The sequence below is a fragment of the Falco punctatus genome, assembly GCF_963210335.1.
Source record: "Falco punctatus genome assembly, chromosome: 4".
Classification (NCBI taxonomy): Eukaryota; Metazoa; Chordata; class Aves; order Falconiformes; family Falconidae; genus Falco; species Falco punctatus.
The window spans coordinates 48,789,259-48,807,348 of NC_137583.1; the positions used below are offsets into that span (position 1 = coordinate 48,789,259).

The window sequence follows — 18,090 nt, forward strand, 5'->3', positions numbered from 1 at the left end:
GCCACCGCAGCTCTCCCACACACTGATTCCTGGGTGTGATCAAAGGGCAAAATTGGCTTTTTTGGAAGCTGTGTGGCTTTTCCATTCGGAAAGCCTCTGGTCCCCAAGGGCATCCCAAGCGGCTTTTCCCTGTGACAACAGGAAGGCTCAGGGGATGTGTCCGTTTGTATCAGCATGATGCTGCGCCACCGTATCGGCATCTCTGCATGCAAAGGTCCAGGTGACCCACATCTGCTGCCTTTTGGAGACCCTCCAGCTACTCCCGTCATCTCCAGCCCTCTTTATCCCAGGCATCCCCCAGTTCTGAACTTCCTCCACCCAAAAGCTCAATTCCCAGTCTACTGCTGTTGCTGTCTCGGGAGGAATTCCTCATTTGCTCGCTCTGGAGCAGTGCTAAGTGGTTCAATATGTCGGCAGTTGCTGCTGGAGTCGGACAGTAAATGCTAATGGGATATTAGTCTGTGCACCGTCCAAAACCCACTGGAAGGGTTTAGTGCAAATTGGATTTGCAAACCTCTCTCGGGTCTCTCTGCCCTTAGCAAAGCGCTGTAATCCCTGGCGGGCGCCTTGACAAGCCAGCTCCTTTTGTACAAAAAGAAATTAAATATATATAGGGATAAGAGGAGCGAGGATACGGGGGAATTCCCACTGCCAGGCTGGAGGTGGCATTGGCATCACCTGCACTTCTTGCTTGGGATGCTGTTGGGGGATGCTGTTGAGGGATGCTGTTGAGGGATGTGCATGGGTGCTCATTGCTCATCCCTCGCAGGGCACCCAAGAGGCTGTAACTCCTCCATCCTGTCCCTGGCACCGCTCATTTCCTGCTTGCAGGGATGCTGCGTTAGGGCAGGATCTGTTTCTCTGGGGACAAGAACAGGAATTATTAAGGTGGGAGCTGAAGGGACCATGCCAGCCCACCAGATATGTGGAAAAGTCAGAGGTGGCCACTCTGCTCCCACCTCTGACTGCTCTGGAAAAATGGGGAATTAATACATGGAGGTTTTCAAGGGCCGTTGTGCTCCCAGGGCATTTTTGCAAAGGCGAAACTGAGGCACACTGCAGCACAGTGACCCCTCTGGGGATCTGGGAGGGGGCTGGAGTGTGCCTTGACACCAGCCAAATCCGCAAGGAAAGAAAACCCTACAAACAGGGAAGGCGAAAATGGCCAAAGCTGCTGTGTGGGAGGAGGTGATGCTTTCATGGCAGCCTTCTTGCCCTCCTGCCTCTGTTATGTTTTTTCCTCCTGGATCCCACCGAAGGTTTTGCTTTTCTTGGGGAAAAAAAAAGAGATTTTGCCCCCAGCACACCCGTGGCAGCTCACAGATACCAGCAGTGTCGAAACCAGCCCAGAGGAAAGCACATCTGGGGCCTGGACTCCGTCTCGCTGCCAAAATTTAAGCTTTTAACCCTATTTCCCGAGGCACTGGGATTGTTCAAACAAGCCACAGTAATTAGTTTCCTCTGACAAACCACCCCCTTTTGGCATCACAGGGTTATTTAGTGCATGAAGGGGTGGTTTGTCACTCCGAAGGAAAATAAAAAAATGACGTTCAGACTTCAGATTTCAGCACGAGGGGGAAATTCTGGGCTGGAGAAATGGTGTAGGGCAGTGCACGAGGCTGCTGTTTGTCAGCACACCAGCACCCATGGGTGCCCAGCACTGGGGGTGCTTCTTGCGTGTGCCTTTTTTTTTTTTTTTTTTTTTTTTTTCCTGGAGTTATCGCTGGTTTCCTGCAGGGCTACAGAAACCATCCTGGGTTTGGTGGGATTTCAGATGATAGATTTGTATTTTCTCTGCCCATCAGCAAATGGGATTTGGCTGCATCAGTGGGATTTTGTGCAGGTTTTATTCCCACTTCGTTCCCCATTACAGCCTTGTTCCGTGCCATGCCACAAACCGTGCTCTCAGCTCCAGCTGCTGTGCCGAGCGGTACCCTCCTGAGGCATTTTATAGTAATTTTATCTGTAATTACTCATCTTGTATCATAAAGGGCAGCTCTTGCTGCTGCTTAGAACTGGCTGAATCGGCTTATGAAGGGTTTTGGGTTGCCGCAGCCTCGCTGACCTTGGCGAAGCAGCCGCACCTTGTCAGGGTCAGTGGGGATGTGCAGCCGCTGGGCTGTGGACCAGCACGTGCTGGAAACCACGAGCTGGGGACCACAGCGCCCATGCCCAGCCTGCCAGGATTTTTAACGACTTTGGCTGCTTTGCAGCTAGAAAGATGAATAGAGATCCCCGAAGTGTGATGTTTTCAATGATTTATTTGCAGAGCTGGGGGGGGTGAGGGGTGCAGGTCCCAGCCGGGTGCCCCCAGACCCCCGTGCAGCCACCACCCGGGTATCCCTGAGCTGGCGGGGCAGGGTGAGCGCTGCAGTGAGTCGTGCTGCATTTAAACCACTGCTTTTTTTTTTTTGCTTTTTTTTTTTTTTAATGCTGATTTATATTGCAGCTGTGTTTCTGCCTCCGTCGTGCCCCTGCAAGTGATGGAGAGAGCAGCAAGGACAGGAGCGGCAGGGTGGGAGGCGAGGGCAGCCGGGGCTGGAGGGGGAGCAGCATCATCTTTATTTGCCCTTGCAGGGACCAGCTAAGCCCAGCCGGGGCTGAGCCAGTCCCAACGGGGGGGACCCGACAGGACACCGCGGCAGGAATGGCCACGCCACCGCGCTCAGCTCCACATCTGCAGCGGGATTCCTCCCCGCTGGGCACCCGCTTCGTATCCCCTGTTAATTAATGACATGAAAACCCGCGTGGGACCGCTGGGGAAGGAATCAAAGGTGCCGGCGCTGCCTGCCAGGGCACGGATGCGTCCCGTGGGGCCGCCTGCCTCCCCGCAGCCCCGCACCGTGCCGGGGCGCACGCCGGACGGTGAGAGCACAAATCCTGTGGGAGGGATGGGAGACGGTGGGACTGGTCAGCACCATCCTGGCATCTGGCTGGCGAGGAATCCTTGGAGGAACCCAGCCCCAAAATGGGTCTGAGTGGGGCCGGCTCTGCTCTGGGGGGACGTGGGAGGTGAGTGGGTCGTGGCCGTGGGGCTTCTGGGCTGGGGGCACCGGAGGGGTGCTGGGCACTGCACAGTGCACTGGCGCTGGGGTTTCCATCCCGGTGAATTTGGCTTCTCCTGCCCGTGCCAGCTGGGGTGGTGGGATGCTGGCGCTTCAATGTGCCCCTCAGCTGTGGTGCAAATCAGGGGTTTCCTCCCCTGTGCTCCATCCCCTCCTGGAAGAGCTCCCACCCCCCTCGCTGGCAGCATTGGCTCAGCTCCCATCAGTTGCTGGGGGCTCCCCCGGCTCAGGAACACAGACAGGGCATCTCCTCCTTGGCTCGGGGCTCTGGCCATGCCATGGGGGCTGCGGGGGGGCCTTTGCCTGCTCGCTCCCAGCTCTGTGGCCCGTGGGAATAGAAGATGATGCCCTTCGGCGAGGCGCGTCACCAGAGGTGCCTCAGGATGCATGATGAGCATACAGCACAGATGAGTTAATGCACCCGAAATTCCTGCCACCTCCTGGCACCATCTCTGGTGCTCAGCCCAGCTTTGAGTGGGTTTGGCTCCCCAAAGTCCGAAACGAGGGAAATGGTGGGAACAGGGACGGGGCCATGGGCAGGGCTGCTGCGTCTGACGGCAGCTACCAAGGCTCAGCTCAGCAGGGCTGGAGAGCTGCACCCCGGAGACCTTGCTGCTCACATTTTGATGCAGCGTCCCAGCTGTGGCAGAGCCGTGACATCTTTCTTCTCCAGCCACAACCTGGAGCACGGTGTGGCCGTCACCCCCCGGCATCGCCTGCGGTACTGCAGGGTGCGCGTGCCCCTTGCAAATCCTTCAGCTGTGTCACACAGGCTTGGTGAGGATATTTTTTTTATTATTATTATTTTTATTGTGATGATGGGGTTGTGGTGGTTTGTGTTGTTTTTTTTTTTATTTTTACCCAGCTGTTTAGAGAGATGTAAACCAAACCCACCATAATTCAGCCCGAATGTAAATGTCATGTAAGCGTGGGAACAGCGCAGCTTGCCGATGGTTGGCGTGTTCAGCCGAGGGGCTCCCCGCACTGCCGGGAACACTGATGCTCCCCCAGCTCTGCCACGGCCCCTTCTCCCTCCCCACCATCCCGCGGGTCCAGATCGGCTCCACCACTGCCGTTTCCTCACTGGTGCCGTGCCGGGTGGCTGCAGCCAGGAGGGGCTTTGGTGGTTGCCCCAAGAGGCTTCCCCTGAGAAGCCCAGGGCTGAGTCTGGCTCATTTGTGGTTGTTCCTTTGGGGGGGCCGGGGGAAGCTGGGGCTGCAGGAAGAGCTTTGGAGTTTCTCGTCTTGGGCTGGTTTTCACTTAGGAAAAGCAGAACCATGTGTCCCGCGCTCGGCTCTGGTTTTGCTTACGGGGGAGCGGGGAGGGCTGGGGAGGGGGGGAAGGCGGCACAGGGACGAGCCAGTGCTGCGGGGTGTGGGACGCACTGTGGCCATCGTCGCTTTTGGAGTTCAGAGCATGAGGCTGTGCCGCCGTGCCGGGCTGGGAGAGCCACTCAGGAGGCCACTGCACCGTGTCCCCAGCCAAGGGGATGGCTGCACTGAGGTCGTGGCAGTCCATGGCCCCGGAGCACCCTCCAGCACAGAGCTGGAGATGGGGACGTTGTCCTTCTTCCCCTCCCTTATGCCCCCACCTACTGTCAAAAGAGCAGGAAAATCCAACAGTTCAACTCAGATCAGGGTTTGGGGCATTTTTCCTTTCCACACTCCCCATTTTGGGGCCAGTTTTGCCAGTTTGGGGTGGGTTTGACCCTGGGGCATCGGCCACCCTGCCGCAGGCAGTCCTGGCTGGGGGCATTGGAGATGCTGAGTTCCCAAAAAAGCGTGTCAGGAGCTTGTGACAGGTTTTGGGGAAAGGCTGCCCCGACGTCTCTCTGCCACCCCTGTCCCATCCAGGACCGCGCTCCCAGCAGGACCAGGCACTGAGCTGGAGGCTGCTGCTGGAGGAGCCGCTTCTCAGCAGCCCCTGGAGCTCCTTCACCATGAGCCTGGATGGAAATTGTTTAATTCCTGCGGGGTGAGTCATGAGGAGCCAGGATTTCAAAGCAGCTTGGCTCCCATGTAAGGCACTAAAATAAACAGTGTGTGGCAGGTGGAAGCTCTCTCTGATGTTCCGTCAAGGCCTTCGTCTTTCCAAGTGTTTTGTGTTGCCAAAAAACCCTCGGCCACTCCATGGCCTCATCCATTCTTGCAGTGTGGCTGAGCCCTAGCACTTGAAAATAATGAATCAATGCCCGGAAGCATGAATCGACTGAAAATTTATGACACACTTATATTATAATGTCTTTTGGGTTCTGTTTCCTGGGCTTTAAAGCATCAGGACTGAAAGTTTTCACTGTCCTCCTTCCCCCTCCAGCAAGGAAGATTTAGGGTAAAAAAAGTAAAATTCTGCTTTTCCTCCCTCATCTCGTGACTCCAGGAGCTGAGGCTTTAAGGGATCAGTGGGTGCTGGAAACAAAACCTGAGAGTCTGCTGGAAAAATTGGAAATGGGTTAGAAAAAAAAGAGCTATGAGAAAAACCGAGAGCATGAAAAGCGAGGGAAGTCTGAGAAGCCCGAAATGCTCTGGTGGTGTGAGCGGAGGCGATGTCTCTGCGGGATGCGGGCGCTGCTCTTTGGTTTAGCAGGAAAAGGCAGCGGAAACACCGGCACTCGGGAGCTGAAGCAGAGAAAACTCCCAACCAGAAATGAGTCTCTGTTGATTTGACTTTGGTTTTGTGATGGGAATCAAGCCTTGGAAAAGTTTACTTAGGGCCGTGGGGTGGGTTTGTTGGATCCTCTTTGAAAAGAAAGGCGAGGAGCTCACAGAGGGGTTCTGGGGGGATCTGCAGTGGCGGGGCGAGCCACGATAATCAACCTGCTCCCTCCAGACTAAGCGATGGGAGTTGGCTGGCCTGGTAGTTGTTGCTTTTCCTTAAGATTTCCAGTTCCTCAGGGCACGGAGTGTTTTTTTTCTCTGCCTGGGAAGCAGTGAGCCCTGGCAGGAGCCGGCTGTGGGGTAAGCAGGGCAGGTGAGGGCGGAGGAGGCTGCCAGAGCAAAGGCTTCGTGCTGGTGCGGGGCTGGTTTGGGAGCTGCCTGGCAGGGAAGGGTCTTCTCCTGCAGGGGTGAGTTTCCTGCTTGGCAGCAGGCACGGCATGGCTAGACCGTTGTGATCGCATTAATGGGTTATCAGGAGAATGCAGGAAAATAGGGAGCTTTTGGGCTGTTCTCCAGGAAAGCTCAGTGCAAACTTTGGCCTTTCATCAAGCCAGGGAGGATCGCTGGGTCCCTCCCCGGGATGTAACGTGGCTGTGAGCACCCGAACCCCACCAGGACTCAGCCCAAGAGCCCCCCGGCAGCAAACCCAGGGCATGAACCCATGGACCATGGGTGTATTTTGGGGCTGGAGTAAGTGCACAGGCACAGCCTGGGGCAGAAGCCGGCTCGGAAAGCTGGGATGGCTCGATGGGTTTTGGCTCCCCGAGGTGTGCAGTAAGAGCTGAGCAGGGTGCCCAGCACAGCTGTACTTGCCCGTTTGCCCCGTGAAAAGAAGGGGGGTTGTGCTGGCAGAGGTTGTGCAAGGACCGGGCATCCCCGGTGAGACTGCAGCTCTCTGGATCCCTCCTGCCCGCGTGCTCCCCACCGGTCCCTTGGCACATCCTTGCAGCCATGATTTTGTGCCTACAGCTCCTGTGGCACCCCAAAGCCCTGGGTTTCCTGGGTCCCTCCATCCCCTCTGGAGAGAGTGAGCAAAGCCGGAGCAGCCTTGTCCCCCTGACCCCAGCTGCCTCGCAGCCAAGCCCCATCCCCAGCCATGCAACGCAACCTTTTTCCAAAATTCCTTTGAGCCTGAGGGATGAGCCACCAGTCTGGGTTGAATGGGTGAATCTCCAGGCCTGGGTGCCAGTCGGGGTACCCAGGGTGGCAGGGCTGCCTCCTGATCCTGGGAATGTGGGATACCCATCCTGCAGTGCTGAGCCCGGAGCAGGCGATGCAGGGAGGTGGCTGCACTCTTGCAGGGTGCAGTAGCTGCAATGAGACTGGAGCAAAGAGCAGCAGCAGCAGCAAGACTCAGCAGTGGCCATGCCCAGCACTGTGGGGTCTGGATGGGGGAGACCCTGGTGTTCCCCAGCTGGAGGCTCGCTGTGCCAGTGGGAGCAAGACTTGGACACATCAACGCTCAGACTAGGTATGAGAAAGAAATTTTTTACACTGAGGGTGTTGAGGTGCTGGCAGAGGCTGCCCAGAGAGGTGGTGGGTGCCCCATCCCTGGCAGTGTTCAAGGTCAGGCTGGACGGGGCTCGGAGCAACCTGGTCTGGTTGAAGATGTCCCTGCTCATGGCAGGGGGTGGAACGAGGTGGTCTTTAAGGTCCCTTGCCACCCAAACTGTTCTGTGAGTCTGTGATTTTTACAACCACTTGCCCCAGCAGATGCTGAGCCGTAGCTGTAGGCAACTTTTTGATAGCAGCCACTTGAGGTGTGGAGATTTGGCCCTGGGTCCCCACAGGATTCAGCCCCACTCAGCATGGCCAGAACTGTCGTCAGAGCTCGCCGGGCTTTGCCCGGTTCAGCTCCTTGCAAATGTTTTGCACACTCGTGTGCAAACCACCGCCCCAGGGCAGCTGAGGGTGCAGGTCTGCAGCGGGGAGGGTTTGGGGCTACAGGATAGGGCTGAGCCAGCAGGGCCGAACCCCCTGGTCTGAACAGCGTGGTGGGGACCCCCCAGCCATGCCTGCAGCAGCGGGTCCAGGGGAGCACGTGTCAAACCCCTTGTGATTATTTATCCTTACTGGGAGTGGGTTTGAAGTATGTGGAAACCAGAAAGATGGGAGGGTGCTGCTGGAACCCCGTCCTGGGTGAGTCACGGCTGCGACTCCTGCGTGTGCGTGTGTGTTTTTCCTTTCCCCCCACCCCAAACTTCAGCGTTCCCCACAGGCTGGCACATGCGGTCTGTGGCTTTTTAGAGCAAGAGAAACCACAGGCAAAGCCTGGAATATTTTTTTTATTATTATTGTTTTGCACGTTGGAACTGGGGTTTTAGTTTTTTGAAAGGTCACTGGCAAGTGGGTGGGGGCCAAAATTACTGGCTGCTGAAATAGGAGGCTTTTTTACAGGATGAAACCACTCTCCTAAAATTTTATGGGCTTGCAAGAAGGCAGGGGCCCTTCCTCAGGTGGACGGATCGAGTGTCGCAGCCTTGCTGTTTTCCTCACCGGCCCAGGGCGAAGGGGGCTGAGCAGGGGCTGAGCGCCCCGAGAGCCCCCGGGGGGCAGCGGTGAAGGCTGAGCTCTAGGTCCTGGCTGCCCCATGGGGTCCCCTCCCCGAACGCTCGGACACCAGCTTGCCCAAAGCTGCTTGTTCCTCCTGGGGGGGCGACTGCCGCTGCAGGTGGGGTCCCTTCCCACCTCTGGGTGCTGCTGGTTCCTCCTGGCCCTTCATCCCCTGGATTTTGCCCGCTCTCCCAGAACAAACTGCAATTTCCTTGGTCCTTCACCCTTCAGTGCCCATCCCACTGCCTCGCTGGGAGCTGTTTGGTGCCGGTGAGCATTTTCGGTGCCTGTTCCCTGCTCTTACCTCAGAGGGGAAATCGGAACCTCAGGCACCTAATTATGATGACGAACGTCGATGCAAACACACCCAGCAGCCTCCTGCATCCTCCCCGTGCCCAGAGGATGGGGAGCCAGGCTTGACCTTGGCTCTGGGGAGGAGAAGCGATGGCAGAGGGGGACGCCACCGTCCCCACTGTGGTGCCCATGACACTGCCCACGGCGGTGCCCGTGATGCTCCCCACCGCAGTGCCGTGACGCTGCCCACGGTGGTGCCCTTGATGCTCCCCACCACAGTGCTGTGATGCTGCCCACCATGGTGCCTGTGACGCTCCCCACCAGCCGGCTGTGAACCCTGGCCCCAACGCAGGTTTTGGTGCCGGTGCGTGTCGGCGCGGTGCCTCGGCCAGCCTCGCCGCTTGTCCCCCGTCAGGATTTCATGGTCTTGCCTCCTTATATGGCCAAACTATTCTTTTTCTAGCTTGGCATTGTTTATAGCCCAGTTGAAAATATTTAGAGTCTGGCTGGGTTCTACAATTATCTTGTAACCTACAGGGCATATAATTACTGTTAGTTAATGTGCAATTATCTGCATCCCGTAAAATAAAGGCTTGCTGGCGATGAGGCAGCGTTCGCAGCCTTCTTGTTGTTTTCTAAAGTAAAAGTGAACCTGTCAAATTCCATTTTAAAATAAACATTTTTCCCCCTGGTAAATTCTATTTGGCAAATATTGCTAAACTGGGGTTGGGTTTTTTTGCTTGGTTTTGTTTTGGGTTTTTTTTCTTTCCTTCTTTTCTTTTTTTTTCCCCCCGTGGAAAATTTATTTCAAAAGGAGAAATGTTTGGAGTTTGCAAGGAGCTGAAATAAAAAAAGGGGCCAGGAGGCGGCTGCAAGTCCGTGGCGCTTTCCAGAGCCTGTCTTTGATGGGGATTTAATGGCCGACAGCCATTGATGGGAGCCCGGACCAGTTCCCCACTGCCCTGCCTGGCCACAGGGTCAGCTGTGAAATCCCATCAGATCCAATCTGGTTTCGATGGAGAAGATGGAATGGTGTAAGGTAAGGGCCCAGCTCGCCCGCCAGGGAAATGCCAGCCAGGTTTTTTTGTGCTTTGAGAAACTGCTGGGCTACAACCGCCGAGGTGGCTGGTGCTGCCGCAGACCTCGCAGCCGCGCCAGGATGGTCCAGCCACCCTGTTCGTTTTTGTTCCTGAGGTTTTCAGGATTTTGGCTGGTTTTGGTGGAGCTGCCACGTCGGTGCACCAGCAGGGAGGGACTCAGGCTGCCCTGGAGCATCTGGGCGACAGGCTGGCAGGAGCAGACTCACAGTGCTGGGCGCACCTCACCACAGGGCAGGGACATCAAACTGCACCCCGGCTCTGGGGAGAGTGGGGAGGGTGGTGGCACTGGGGGCTCCTGCAGCTCACCATGTCCCAAGGAGGGATGCGCCGGGCAAAGAAGTGTCACAGGGCGGCGTGACATGAGTTTGCCCATCCTTTACGCACAGCCACCCACTGCAATATCGGCCCCTGCTGCAGCCGGGGCATGGGGAGTGGACACCCACCTGCCCACCGGCCTGTGTGCTGTTGGGGATGGACCGGCTGAGGACACCGCTGTGTCCCCACTGCCACCACCAGCCCCAGGCCACCCTCACCCGCCACGGGCAATTTTCCCTTTGCAGCACAGCCCTGGGCTGTGCCGTAGCTCCCTACCTCAGTTTCCCTATTGCAACAGCGGACAAGTCTTGGGAGAGTGCAGGGGATGAGGTCAAGCCAAGGGGATGCTGGTGGTCCCGCGGGAGATGGTCAGCCAGCCCGAGCCACGGGAATGGGGGGAGGGAAGAGGGGGCCACGGGTGGAGGCCACGTAATAAGGATATTTGTTTTGCCTGTTTTGCAGAGTGTCAATGTTCTGACTTGCTCTAAGATGAAGGTATGGAAGTTTGCAGCCATTGCATCGATGCTCCTCAGTTCCATGTTATCCATTTTAGTTTGTAGAGACATGTTCAACGGAAGCCGGAAATACAGCCCCTTGCCTTCCTCGCTGTCTTCCTCACGGGCATCCTCCTCCTCCTCGCTGCCGGAAGCTCTGCGGAGATCCCCACGAGCCCTGCAACGCCACAGCTCGCTGCTCTCCCAGTGTAAGCTGCTGCGCCTCTGCCCCGCACACCGTCCCCCCCGCACCTGCAGGATCTGGCCCCCACCCCCAAGCGGGGCAGCTTTCGGTGCACAAAGAAAGCCCGATGCAGCCCACCGGGTTTATTCCCCATTTGCTTTGCCCGCCGCCCTCTCGCTTCTGTGCATCCCCTTAGGAGTGTCTGAAGGGGAGTTTAGGGGGCAGCGGGGGGTGCTTGGGCCAGCAAGCTGGGGGGGTCCTGCAAAAATGCTGGGCACCAAACCTTGGTGCAAGCACGTCAGCTCTCCACACAGGGAACTGAACACAAACAGCTCATCTTAGTACAAAGAAGCTGCTTTTTGAGCTCCAAATGGCTTTTTTTTTTAATGTTTTTTATTTTATTTTATTTTATTTTCTGCACAAATGCAAAATGTCAAACAGGAGCTGAAGACGAGGGGGAACGGCCCCGCTCTGTGGGGAGGCAGCGGCTTACCCCGCAGCGCTGCTCGCCCCTCGCGCTGGCAGCCCGCTGAAACTTGCCGGCGTGTTTGTTTTGATTCCAAACCATAAAGAACTTTTTGGGTTGAAATTTGGAAATCGATGACAAGCTGTCAAATTATGCTTTCCTCCGTCTTTCCTGTGCCTCCCCCAGCGCCGGGCTGGACTAACCTGGGCTTTAGGGTTAGGACTAAGGGACTTGGACCTTCCTAGCGGCTGTCGCGGACAGTTTGTGTCTTGGCTGCTGGCCCGGGGGTCTTGTCAGGGGGGGCAGCCCTTCCACCCAGCCCGTAGGGAAACAGTGCAAATATTAAATTGGTGTTTCTCCCCAGTCCCATCGTGGCTTTTCTGCAGCAGCATGTCTTGGTTGGAATTTGGGGTTTTCTTCTACTTTTATGGGGGTATTTTTTGGCACATTGAGATGATGCCACTGAGGAGTAGCGCTGGCATCTTTAACTCCTACCAGGATGCTCTTTGCAGGCACTTGGTCCCTTTGGCATCCCAGCCGTGGTGCCGGCGTGTGACCGTGCTGGAGAGGCAGGGCTGCCCTTTCCCAGCCGCAGCCGTGGAAAGCGTGACCGTGGCAGGAGTTAATTGTGAGGGAGGGGATGGGATTCCCCCCCTTACACAGTTGACTTTGAAGGATGCACTTGATGTTGTGCAGTGGAAGGGGCTGTCTGGGACAGCTCCAGGCAGGGGAGAGCTCGTAGGGAGAAAAAATGAAAATAAGGCAGAAGAGGGAAAGGGGGGAAGGGGATTTGGGGATATTTTTGCCCTCCCCTTGTGGGCTGGGGGTGGCTTGGAGCCACCCTGGGGCTCCCGAGGCCACAGGGATCTCTGGCCTTGGGGCTGGGTTTTAAAGCCTTGGGGCGTCTCATGCCCATCACAGAGAAAAGCTGGTTCCTGGGCGGCGCTGTCGGGCTGCAGCGCTGGGTTCTGCAGGTTTTGTCATTGCTGCCGGGCATGGAGGGAGCCAGGAGCCAGCGCTGGGGGACAGCCACCGCCCCAGGGGACCACCATCCTGGGGGAGATCCACCAGCCACAAGGGACTTCCATCCTGGGGGACATCCACTGACCCCAAGGGGCCCCCATCCTGGGGGAAACCTACCCACCCTAGGTGGCCTCCATCCTGGGGAACATCTATCTACCCAAGGGACCTCCATCCTGGGGGACACCCACTGACCCCAAGGGACCGCCCTCCTGGATGACATCTGTCTACCCAAGGGACACCCACTAACGTTCGCCCCTTCTCTTGCAGACAGCAGCTTGCTGGAGAGCTACACAGAGGGGGAGATCCGGCAGCTGATCTCGGCACTGGTGGAGCGCTACAGCCAGGCCATGAACTCGGGTGGCCACGAGCTGCCACTCTTCCCCCGGGCGGGCAGCCGCAGGAAGCGTGCCCGCGCTCGCCACAAACCCTGTGCCCTGAAGGAGCTGGAGGTGAGCGTCAGCGAGCTGGGCCTGGGCTACGAGTCGGACGAGACGGTGCTTTTCCGCTACTGCAGCGGCACCTGCGAGGCAGCCGTCCGGAGCTACGACCTCTCACTGAAAAGCATGAGGAGCAGGAGGAGGATCAAGAAGGAGAAGGTCCGCGCTCGACCCTGCTGCCGGCCGCTGGCTTACGACGACGACGTCTCCTTCCTGGATGCCTACAACCGCTACTACACTGTCAACGAGCTCTCGGCCAAGGAGTGCGGCTGCGTGTGAAGGGCCGGGGCCCCCCCCGGGAGGAGTGGGCGGGAGAGGCGATGCCCCAGCCCCGAAACCCCGCTGGGCAGCAGGCAGAGGGACCGGGGGCTGCGGCGGGGGGAGAAGGATGGTCCCCAGACCTCTGGCTGGAGGAGGAGAGACTGAGCCGCTGGTGGATCCCTCGGCGTTGCTGTCCTCCTCGCTGCGCAGGACTAGAGATGTGGCTGTTGGTGACGGTGGAGGCTGCGGTTGTTGGAGCGGTGACAGCTGCTTGTGGCTTTTGTCCCCCACTGGAGGTGGCCCAGGGGTCCCTGTCAGCCCCTCCGGAGGATGACAGTGGGTGTGCAACATGCATGGGGCATGTTCCACCCTTGGGATGCATGGCGTGCGCAGGGCGCATCCCGTGTCACACATACAGGTCACGCTGCCGGCAGAGGGCGTGTCACAAAGTCCCCTGCCGGCGGTGTGCCACACACGGCAGAGGTGACGGATGCGGGTGTGCTGCTGCACACACCAGCATGATGCACAGGCGGGGTGTTCCTGCGCAGCGGGTGTTGCTGCCTGCGGTGCGGTGTGTGGTACTGGACAGGGTGTGCTGCATGCACGGGGGTCTTATGGGGTGCATTACAGGTGTGGGGTGCATTGGGTGTCTGTGGGTGCCCCAGGACGGGGGCTGAGCCCTGCAGCCTGTAGCTGCCCCCTGCAGGGGTTTCCCAGGGTTTTGTGACCACTGTGCTGGAATCCCTGCACTGCCAGGGGCAACTTGGCACCCCAGATCCCTGTGTTTGGGAGCAGAGATGCACCGACGGCGGTTTGCACTCGGGCTAAAGGCTCTGGCTCTGCTCCCAGTGCCCGCCCGAGCCCCGTTTGCCATCGCCTCGCTCCCCACAGCCACAGGCTTTTCTTCTTAAAACTCGTGATAATCTGAAGTAACTGGATTAACCTCCCATCCCCCCCCTCTGCGGGCAGCTGGGCTGGAGACCTGCCACCACCAGGGAGGTGACAGAGCCTCACGAGGCCACCAGCGAAGCCGTGGCACTCGCCGCCCTCCGCCGGGTTTGCAGCGTGGGCAGGAGCATCCGCGGTTCAGCATCCCCCGAAAGCCAGAGTGGCTGTCCCGGCCACGGCACGTGAGTATTGCCCATCGCCTCGGTGGGGCTGGAATCACGCGGGAGGGGGGATGCAGGCCTGGGGTTTGGCTCCAGTTCACATTTACAGCAGTGTCACTCTTGTTTACTCTGCGGAGAAATAAATGAGACCGCAGACTTTTGCATTCTCTGGGCAGGCTATATTTGTTGCCTGGGATTGATGGGTTTTCTCCCCTTGGCCCTCTTCCCAGAAAAAGCAAATCATAAACAGAAGGAGAATATTGGTGTCATGTCCTGGGCATTAACCAAGACGAGGGAAAATGCTCTGCTTGCCGCCCCCTGGTCACAACAGTGTCCCAGCTCCTCAGTCCAGCTAAACGGGGGGAAAAAAGTCCCATGCACCTCCCTCCCAGAGCGGCAGCAATGAGCAGGAGTGCTTGTGTCGATGCCCACAGCAGCCAGCAGCTGCTGCTGCAGGATTTTGGGGAGCAGGTCAGCATCCCCCAGGACAGCCAGCTCGGCTGGGGCTGGGAGACAGCTCTCCCCGCTCCATCTCCGGCGGGCGACCAGCAGCACTCCAGACCTCTGCAAAGGGCCAGGCTGGTGGGATATTTTTTTTTCTTGCTTTTCATCCAAACGCCGCTCTCGGCTGAGCGAAGCCAGGATGTAGTGAAGCAATATAAACACCATCCTTCAGCAGGGCCGGCTGCGCACCCGGCGCCCCCAGGAAGGCAGCCTGCACTCTGTAGCACAGAGTTTTCCCCTCGCTGTTGGGAAAGGGAGAAGGCAGCCGTGGGCACAGAGGGCTGAACCTGTCCCTGGGGCATTGCACATGCTGGTGAGCAAGGGGTGCTGAGCTTGCACCCTGGGCGTGCAAACACTGCTGAGACCAGACAAACTCAAGCCACGCTGCAGGTGCATGGAGCTCCCCAAAAAAGCCTTGCAAGGTGCTGCAGCACTGCAAGGGAGAGTTTGCATCATAGGATTTGGATGGAAATGGAAAAGATGTCTCAAAATTAAGCAGCCAGCGGGTGCGCAGTGGGAGCAGGATGGGGACAGCAGATGGGCAGCTGTCAGCGTGATCCATGCCATGCTCACAGCAGATAATCGGCTCACTCTTGACTTAAAAAAAAAAAAAAAAAAAAAAGCACGTGCACCCAAATCTAATAATAATAATAATAATAATAATAATAACAACTGCACTCTGAAGGACTTGGGTGCTTTCCAGTTCTCAGTACTATAAAACTAAAATTAGTTTTGTTGCAGAAGCCTCCAGTAAAAAAAATAAATAAAAAGGAACTAGAGCAATAAAGCAAGGTAAGGTGTTGTGGAGGCAGTGCAGGACCAGGCGCCATGGGAGGAGGATTTGCAGGATGGCTTCCCAGGACTGCTGCCGCTGGCGGTACCCTGAGCCCAGCGGGTTCCTGGGAGATGCCAGAGCTGTTTCATTTCCCCAAGCAACTGTTCGCACCCTGGTTTGGGACATTTTTTTGCAATATTTAGGATTTAGGGTGCCTTGACTTGCAGGTGTGAGGGGGCTGATGGCTCTCCAGCCCCAAGGGGACCCTCATCTTGCCAGGGTCTTGTTGGGAGCAGCAGGGAGGCAAGGGGGCTCGGGAGCAGGTGGAGGGGGCTCAGGAGCAGGCAGAGGGGGCTCGGACACCCCAGACCCACTCTCCTACCTTCCAGCTGCAAAAAACCCCCAGCAGCACCTGTGCGCAGCACAAACCTGGCTTGCAACCCCAAAAAAACGGATGCAATGGGGGGGGAAACGCCATGTGCAAGCTGTGTGTGTTAAACCCAACATGAACAGCTCCAATTAACCTTTTTTTCCCCTTTCACCCTGCTGGCAGCTGAGCAGCAGGCTGTGCAGAGGTGCTGGGAAGTGCCTGGGATCTGCTGCTGGCGGCGCGGCGGCCACGCACACTGCGCCTGCTTTTTCTTTTTTTTTTTTTTTTTTTTTTTTGGGATGCAGCTGGGATTTGCAACAGCAAGACTCCCTGACCAGGTCTTGGGGTTAGCAGGGGCATCACAGCCGTGGCCAAAGGGTGGCTTTTGCTTGCGTGGCTTTCATGCATCTCACTTGGGGTCCATCTTCTGCATGAAGCTCCTTCGGCTCCGCTGCAGGAGCGTTGCTTGGCCCGTGCCGTCCTGCACCGCTGTGCTGCCGCCTGGGCATGGAAATATGGTTCCAATAGAAAGGCTGATATTTCCTTAATGCTTTCCATTTCTACAGCCCTCTCTGCTGTAATAGGAGCTGGAGCTGTCCGGAAGAATGTCTACAATGCAGAAAGGGCAAAAAAGGATGGAAAATTCCCTACTCAAAGCTATAGCAAAGTCTCATCTGGCTCCTTCCTCATCATCCCATGCGTTATTTAATGTTAATAATAATAAAGAGCGTGCAACGTCCATCAGGTAGGGTGTTCTTAGGTTGTTTTTTGTGCAGCTTGCCTATCTGTCGCTGCAGCTTTGCTGTTTGCAGCAGCATTGCTCCCCAGGAGATGAGGGTGTTTGATGGTGTTTGAAAAAACAGGAGGTTTGGAAAGACAAGGAGATGTTTAAAACTGTTCTCGTGGTTGTGACAGCGCAAAAATATGAGTGTGATGTTATGCCGGCTCTCCGACAATGAGTTATGGGGCGTTTCATTGTGGTCTACTATACACATTCTATACGTGCGCGCCTGTGTTTGTGTAACGCTGGCCAGTGCAGGAGGCGGCCGAAGCGCTGTGGCTCTGGCTCAGATCCACCGGTCGCTCGCATCGGTTGGGATCCCATTTGCTGACATGCTCTCCCTCCCAGTTTGGTATCTGTGAGGGGGAAATGGGTTCTAACAGCATTGTTTCCACTCGATGAAAGCACTCACAAAGGAAGTGTTCCTTATTTAAACAGGTACAGGAACTTGCTAGGAAGAAATCACTTTCCCAATGTATCAACACAAATGATTTTTTGGCGGTATTTGAAACCTCAGCCTTCCTCCCGTCGTAAATAGGGCTGCCACATGGTTTTGTTCGTGGTTAAACAAGGCGTAGCCTCAAATTTGAGGCCCAAGAGGAGCGGGGTGCGGAGGGGGGAGAAGTAAAAAAAGGGAAAAAAGGCGACTTGCCTCACCGCTGCCGGCAGGAGCAGGGGGAGCATGCAGTCCAGCCCGCGGCTCCACTCGGCACCATCCGGATTAACCCATTTCCCCTCCGGTATTGTCGGGTCTGACCGACCATCTGCAGAAGTTGATGCAATGCATCTATATTTTAGATACTCTCTATTTATTCGAAGTAACTTATGTTATTTATTTAGATACCATAGCGTGCCATCTACGTAATGCGTTCTTTCTCTCTCTCTTTTTTTTTTTGAAGTTTATTTATTGATCCAAATGGTGCCAAGTGCAGTTTACATTTATTACATTTCTACCATTTATTCTGAACGTTGGGGGGGAAAAAATGCAGTATGATATTTTTTTTAAACAAACATAAACTCGGGTGTGATGCCGTTACATACTCACGACAAAGTGGAAATAAAAGGAGGATTATATTGATTTCTCACTGCTTATTGTCTTCCGCTGCTGCCGGTGGGTACGTGATGGTAGTGGTGGTATGTCCCCAAGATGGGAATGGGGATGGGCAGGGAAGTGGGAAATTTGGCTTTTCTTTTAGGAGCACAGAGGGGGTCCCAGTGGTTGGCTGCAGGATGGCAGGCGCTTGGCTTGATTTTGCAGTTTCCTGCAGAAACCTCCATGCACACCTGCAAACAGCCACGTCTCTTGCATTTTTGTGTGCTGCAAAACTATATTTATGCAAACCAGCAATTTGAGACATTACCAAGGCTGGGCTGCTGCCTGCGTGGGTCTGGGCTGGTTTAGCCACAGAAATAATAATCTTTGCCCCCTTCTTGTAAAGGGACTTCCAGCTGCATTGGCTCAAAGGCATGCCAATTCTGGCACAATCGCATTAAAAAAAAAAAAAAAAAAGGAAAAGAAAACGCAAGGTTTTGATAAGAGTAGCCAGAGAAAAAAGTTCAGTTGTTCATCTGGAAGCAGTGCTGAGGTTAGAAACGTGCTTTATTTTACAGAGAAAACATCTCAGAGTCAGCAGCAGGCATTGCCTGGGGTTTTGTTGCTCTTATTAAGATGATTATGGTGGTTGGTTAATATTTTGTTTTGGGT

The 18,090-nt window shown here is 56.1% G+C and overlaps 1 protein-coding gene across 5 annotated transcripts in view; it reads left to right on the forward strand.

The window, feature by feature from the left end:
- Positions 1-17,470, forward strand: part of NRTN (neurturin) — a 69,855-nt gene extending 52,385 nt beyond the window's left edge. For 2 of the 5 annotated variants that reach the window (XM_080382326.1, XM_080382324.1), the window contains 2 exons: positions 10,444-10,684; positions 12,416-17,470. In XM_080382326.1, coding sequence (XP_080238452.1) covers positions 10,471-10,684; positions 12,416-12,864 — 663 coding nt within the window. In that variant the 5' untranslated portion in view covers positions 10,444-10,470 and the 3' untranslated portion in view covers positions 12,865-17,470. Of the gene's footprint in view, positions 1-4,825; positions 10,685-12,415 lie in introns of those variants that run through there. The other 3 variants (XM_080382323.1, XR_013927359.1, XM_080382325.1) reach the window with 3 other exon arrangements.
- The last annotated feature ends 620 nt before the right edge of the window (positions 17,471-18,090 follow it).